This window comes from Morone saxatilis, unplaced genomic scaffold (genome assembly GCF_004916995.1).
Source record: "Morone saxatilis isolate NCDOM2014 unplaced genomic scaffold, NCSU_SB_2.0 Contig22, whole genome shotgun sequence".
Taxonomy (NCBI): Eukaryota; Metazoa; Chordata; class Actinopteri; family Moronidae; genus Morone; species Morone saxatilis.
Window position 1 is genome coordinate 8902363 of NW_023339785.1, and position 6884 is coordinate 8909246.

The 6884-nt window shown below is 42.1% G+C and overlaps 1 protein-coding gene across 8 annotated transcripts in view; it reads left to right on the plus strand.

Annotated features, from left to right (window-relative positions):
- Positions 1-6884, plus strand: part of atp8a1 (ATPase phospholipid transporting 8A1) — a 104703-nt gene that overhangs the window by 57512 nt on the left and 40307 nt on the right. For all 8 annotated transcript variants that reach the window (XR_004796963.1, XM_035668693.1, XM_035668692.1 and 5 more), the window contains 3 exons: positions 714-853; positions 2693-2831; positions 5644-5708. Coding sequence is in view for 7 of the 8 variants with exons in the window: in XM_035668693.1 (XP_035524586.1) it covers positions 714-853; positions 2693-2831; positions 5644-5708 (344 nt within the window). In the remaining variant the exon portion in view is untranslated. The remainder of the gene's footprint in view (positions 1-713; positions 854-2692; positions 2832-5643; positions 5709-6884) is intronic.

A 6884-nucleotide genomic window follows, 5' to 3' on the forward strand; every position in this document is an offset into this window, starting at 1 on the left:
CATACTGCCCTCTTGTGAGACACCAGCACAATGATGTCATTGGGAATATTTGATGTAGGCTAAAAATAGCATTCAGGACAGATTGTGAAGATTCTTAGTTACTGTAATTTGGAGAGGCCTGAATAATATATAACTTCCTTTATCTTTCTGACAGGAAGAATTAACTATTAATAACTACATATTTGATTCTTGATTCTATGATGATTATTAAATGTTATTTGCATTGAAGAGAGAATCTTTATTTAGTCATAATTTATTCAGATATTTTGACGTCTTACATACAGTATTTATGTTCACATGAACTACAAACACTGATACAGGGCACATATAGTATGTGCATGTATTTAAACCCATGTTAAACTGTGCCAGAACTTGTATTTATCCTGCTTGGAAAACAAGGCATGTATGATGTTATGTGCCCATTTGGCATAGTGCATTAGCTAATATAGTGTGTGTGTACTGCAAGCACCCACCCAGTCCTTTCAAAAGGTGTAGACGTATTCACTCGTCAGAAATGTATAGAAAGCTTAAGAAATTATTTAATTATTTAAGTTATTGCTTCTTATGTTGTAGTACTCATTTAGGTACACAGTGAGGAGGTCTCCAACGGTTACAGTGCACAGCTGGTCAATCTAGTCAACACTTAAAGGTTTTGAAATGGAAAATGGTAAAAAGTCATGACATCTGACCTCGGTGCTATTTTCCTCTTCCAGGTCTGCGCACTCTGTGCTTTGCGGTGGCAGACGTCAGTGAGTCGTCCTATCAGCATTGGCTGGAGATCTACCACCGAGCCTCCACCTCCCTGCAGAACAGATCCCTAAAACTGGAGGAGAGCTACGAACTGATAGAGAAGGTTTGCTAAGTGAAAAACTGATATGTGTTTGTGTGGTATCAGTTCCTGATGCCCCGACTGCGTGTTATGTTCCTTGTCATCATTTTGTTTGTCATTTTGCCTGCTAGTCCTACCATCAGGTATTTCATTATAGAATGCAGTGAGCATTTTTGGTAGGCATCTGTCCTTTTGCAGAAAAATCTGACTGGGCACAAACTCAAGGCCCCCTGTGTAACTAATGGGGGCAGTGTAATCACACCTGGAAATGGGAAAAAAGTTCCAAATTGTGTGTTTGTGTGAGAGAGATTCAAGGTTTCTCCAGCAGGTAGAATTGGTTTCCTGTGAGGTGGGTCTATGTGGAAGCGCTAGTCAAACACAGGAAGCCACAGTCGTAAATCAACCACTTGGCATGTTCTTCATGGCTGCTCCTGGCTGCCCAAAACAAATGGCGGCAATCAATCATGAAATAAACATAAAAGCTTTCAGAGAGGAAAATGTAATGTGCATTGCTTAATGGGCAGAGTGTGGCAGTGGAGTGTGATGCGGCCAGGGTTTGGGGTTCATTGCTCCTCAGGGCCACCCATACTTAGAAATGCACACAGTAGCGCCACATGGGGGCACAATGGAGTTGCAGTGAAAGACAGTGAAATCATCTTACTCCTAAACATCATCTCTCAAACAAAAAGCTCAGGTGTGAATACTTATTTACTTACTTATTATTATTCTGTATTGAGAAGCTTTCATACTTTGATACCAAATCCTTCAATTGATTATTATTATTATTCTCAATAATTAATAATGATTTCCATTACTTGTACAGTACTGTGCTTTAGAGCATACTTGATTGCTGCAATCGTATTCCACTAATCATTATTCAGCAAAGAGACTGTTACACTCATATTACCCTGTACTGCAGTATGGAAATGTAAAGTAAACTGCTCCGGTCTCCTACGTTTCAGCACTTTAGCTCAGCCAACTATTAGTAACTGGATCATATATCATTTACACTGTTGCCTCAGTTTGCAAAGTTATAACTTCTTTTCTTACACATTAGGAGCATAATAGGAAAGTACTCTGGTGTAGCAGCCACTATCTCAGTGCTACATGGATACTGAACCACAAATACAATCCCTTAAATTATGGTTAATCCACTAACACCAGACAGAATTTACCAGTGTTTGGCTGCTTTTATGGTCCCACCCTGGCTCGGGGGTTGAAATCCTGATCTAAGTGGTTCTTGTATCATAATCCACAAAGAGTGCTTTTAACAACAACCATAGGAACAGTAGAACAGTTCACATGAAAAAGGCAAACAAGGAGGCATTAGGTATAGTCATGTTCTCCTCCGGCATGGTTTTCCATGCTTTATGGTTCCAGACAATTAGAGAGGACAAAGCTACAAATGCACAGGCAGCAGTGCTGGGGTCTCAACTTCAAGAGCTTCCCCCTGCCTTTTCTCTGCTGCTGGCTCCTGTCTCCCCTCTACTCCTGGGTCTTGTCAAATCTTTGGCCCTGTGATGGCCCCATATGAGCCCACAACCAGCCCCAAAGAACCACCAAGTTTCCTGGGAAAAACACCAACAGTATTTTTTGGGCGTGCTTGTGTGGGAGAGGTCGTGTCTGCAGATGCCCACACACACACAGAGGCATAGTAACATATACATACCCAAAACCCCTCAAAGCCATGGTGCTTTCTCTGGGTGATAAACAAGAGCAGCTGATGAGGGTCAAAACGTGACTGAGTGAGTGGCACAATCCCGGCTCACATGTTTCTCTGACACATGATGTTTTAAAGGCCTTCCTCTGTTGTGATCACCACTTACTGACTTTTTTTCTTTCTTTTCCTCATTTGGGCTGTAGAATCTGCAGCTGCTTGGGGCCACAGCAATAGAGGACAAGCTCCAGGATAAGGTGCCCGAGACCATTGAGACTCTGATGAAGGCAGACATCAAGATCTGGATCCTGACAGGGGACAAACAGGAAACAGCCATTAATATTGGTAAGACTCAGGGACTGTAAGATGGTTTTGACTGAAGAAAACTGTGTTTTCACACAAATTATTCGTAGTAAGACCAACAATCCTGGAACCATAGAGGGAAATTAGATTTTAATATCTTCCCTTCCACATAGAGTTCAAAAGTCAACTGCACCCTGGAGGCAGTTGGTATTCAGTGTGTTGCTGACCTGGAGGATTGAATATGCATCTTAATGTTTAAAGAAAAACATATTGAAGCTGATAAAAGCTCAATGCTGCTGTCACTTGTCAAATAGCAGGCTGGTGCTTGTAATGCAGCTGGGCATTAAAGGCCATTTGCACCTACATACTCCGATTCATTTTTGTGCATCAAGATACTTGTGCACTTGATGAAAAGTCACTGGTGAACCTGATCTGTGTTGTGATAAATTGTACACTAGGCTCTTACAGGTACTGCAGTCAGTCCTGTGATCATTCTTCACCCAGCAAGACAAACTACTGACAAGCTGAATGCTTCTCTGTCACACATATCTAGCAAAAGCATCTGTTGCAGAATGCTAGATGATGTATGAGCACACTGCACTGACATGAAATAAATAACATGCATATGTACACAACGAGGCAGCTCTCACGTATCTGGCTCCCCTAGAGGTTTAAGCCTTGCAGATGTTATCAGAAAGGTGAAAGACTAACTCTGGTCCATCAGTTCCAGTTCAGTTTCCTTAATTGGTCCTGATTAAAGCTCCTAGATGTGGCTAAACATTACAAATGGATCAACCTTAAATACAGCTGACATTTTAAGACAGGAGCCAGAAAAATAGATATGAAAAGTACCACCGTTTGTGGCTATACCTACCACTGTGGCCTGACTGAATCGGCCCTTTGTGCCCACTGTGCCCAGATGTGAGGGAGCTCCGCAGAAGCACATGCTCACTGGAAGTATTTTTACAGGTCCGCCGCTTGACTTAGTCGCTCTGTAAAATCTCTGCTCAATATTGACTTTGTTTTATACTATTTTCCTCACTGAAAGACGATCCCCATCACCAGGGTTAATGGTGCACAATTTGCCACATTGGACTGGTGAATTTAGCCCATCATATTTAGATTTTTCTACATTTCAAGGTGGCCTGAACCGGCCAAACAACAATCTAGGCACTGAATATTGGTTGTAAATGCAGTTGAGTTGACTTATTTTCCATATTTATGATATTGAAGCATGGCAGATTTGTTTGATCTGAAACTGTAAAGACAGATTGTTTCAGGTTGTCCGTAATCCTGAACTATCATGACATAATGTACAGTAAATACTCTGACACTGTGTGTCTGGGTGCCTGAGGAAAGAGCAATGTTTGCTCTGGGACACGCTCCCAGTGCTGTGAGCTGTTTGTTGAGGGGAGTTGAACGGACATGATGCTGAGGACCGGTCAGAGCCAGAATTCAATGAAAGGAAAGTGCCCGCTGTTGAGCTTGTTGAAGGTATCACGTATGAGAGGCACATAGGCAAATATGAGCCCCTATAATACCTGCCTTCCCACCTTCTTTCATGTCCATTCATTAATTTCAGGTTCCCATTCTTTCTACCTTTCTATCTAACTTTTAGTGGCAGTATGTGGTATCCATTTTGTGTGCCCTCTGTTGGTAAACATTGTATCTTTACATTAATTGTTGCTCCTGTTTCAACATTTGAGATTACTGTGACCTGAGTGTCCCTGTTACACATTCCTCAAGTCCTGTGGGAGCTGTGTTTAGTTCCGCCTGAGATGGAGAAAGGCCAGGAATTCAACTTTCTCTGGTAAAATAAAAAAGGCCAGTTTGGCCGCAGTCAAATGAGCTTAAGGTAAACAGTTTAAGCGGAAGGGCTGTGGCAGGAATTGACAGGGGGGAAGGGAGTTGAGACCTTGTGTTGAGATGGAGAGAAATTTTCCTCACTTTGGCAAATTTTTGGACGTTTGCACCTTTGCACTTAGGAAAACAATCTGCCAGACCCAGACCCTGTTTGGTTTTGACTCTGGAGGTGAAACCCTCTCATTTCCTCATGCAATGCCCCCCCTCTGTGTGTACTGTGTGTGTGCACTATTGTGTTTGACTGTGACTGCGTGTTTTTGTGTGTTCTGTGCAGGATCTTATCTCAGTTTCACTCAAAGAAAATGCCACCCATGTATTCACAAAACATGGGCTTTGTGGTAACCCCCTTAAAGAAACTAAAACTCTCTTTCCAGACAGAAGCAAAGTGTTGAAGCCCACAAATATTCATGTGGTTATGCCACAGATGGCAGCCTTTTCATACAGCCTCAGTTTTGAACTGAAGGCTTCAGTCTTGGTTCCTGAAACATTTCTGTTTTCCCTAAACGGGAGGCTCCCTTTACCACCTTGCTGGTGACCCTGAGCATCTGTCCCAGCCAAGAGCTGAGGGGAACGCTCCCCAGAGAGCCATGTTGGGTAACTCAAAGTTGTAACTGCCTATTAAAACAGGAAACTGACAAACCCTTGTAAACCAAACTCATTAGTTATGTCCCGAGACACTGGCTCTGAGCTGTAACATTTTAATTGGTGTCCCTTAAAATGTATTGCTGCATACTGTAGCGTCCTTTTTTTTTTTTTTATATATTTTTTGTTTGATCTATTTAATCTGTGTGTGTGTACATGTGTGTTTGCGTCTAAAGCTGATAAGCTGTCAAGCTAAAGGGGGTTATTGAAACTAAAATATACTACACTTATTAATGAGTACTAATTTAATTCATTTTAAATATATTCCTGCTGGCCTACGTCTTTCAGGTCTATTAAATTTGCTCTATAAGACATATTATCTCATCTTCTGTTTTTCTGCTTCATGTAGGACATTCCTGCAAACTACTGACCAAGAACATGGGCATGCTTGTGATCAATGAAGACACACTGGATGTGAGTATTTAGCACTTTGTTTTCCCACGAATGATCAGACTTCTTTGCATACAGAACCAAAAAGTTCACCAAAGCACATAAAGCTCACAGAATATTGTAATTAGTAAGAAACTGCTTTGTCTAATCTACACATATGGTAATTGTTTTTCTTGGGTCAGTCATTCAGTTTCATCCTAATTTAATTTCTCTTTTTCATTGCTAAAAACAAAGTAATCTAATTGTCATTTGCCTCATGCATGCACCTCCCAGTGTTTTTGGCACCCATTATACAAACAGTAGTTTTATATGCCCACATGGGAAATTCTATTGCCTTTGTGTGCACACAAGTTAAAACAATTTACAAGAAATATTTTCAAGTGCTCGTTACTAATCTTGAGGGTAAAAATATGACATCATGAAGACATGGTTGAGTATAATAATGCCCTAATCTCATTACCCAATCCCTGTAAAAAACCAAAAGGATGAAGCCACAGGGAGTCTTCCACACCCAGCAGAGAAGTCTGTTGACCCCCGGCAGGAGAGCCATGTCTGTTGTTTCTGAGATTGAAAAGGCCAAGTCGCTGCACTTCCAACAGGAGAAAGCTAAGCAAGGAAGCCATGGATGGAGGGGAAACTTGACTAAGTTTAGTTTGTCGTACAAGGAGGGGGGGGGATGGTGGAAGGAGGGGAAAGCAGCAGGGGGGTGTTTGGGGGTGATGACGGACGGCCTTCACTCTGTCAGCCAGTCGTTGAGCGTGATAAATGAAGTTGAGGTAGAAATTTGGGGTTGGTGCATTCATAAAGCAAACGGAGCGGCGCTTTGAAATGTCAGCTCCGATTCTCCTGTGGTTGAGCAGATGCTTACATAAGGTAGTTTGTTAAAACGCGAAGGGAGAAACCTCTCGACCAAGACTGAGGAGGCACAGTGAACAGAGGCCCTGGTAGCAGTGCTGGTAATTCTGAGTGCCCTTGTGCTGCAAAAGAGAGTAATTGGAGCATGTCTTCCCTGTTTGCTTTGTTTAGAAATGGCTATCAAAGGGAGGAGAAAGTTTCAGACATCTGCTGTACTAAATCTTCCCAAAGTGAAACTTTGGTGGGATTAGGTCATTTTGAACAGCTTTGTCTTTAAAGGGAAACTTCGGCAGATTTTTACGTTCCCAGGTAGTATGATGCCTGTCCCTCAACTCCCAGGCGGCC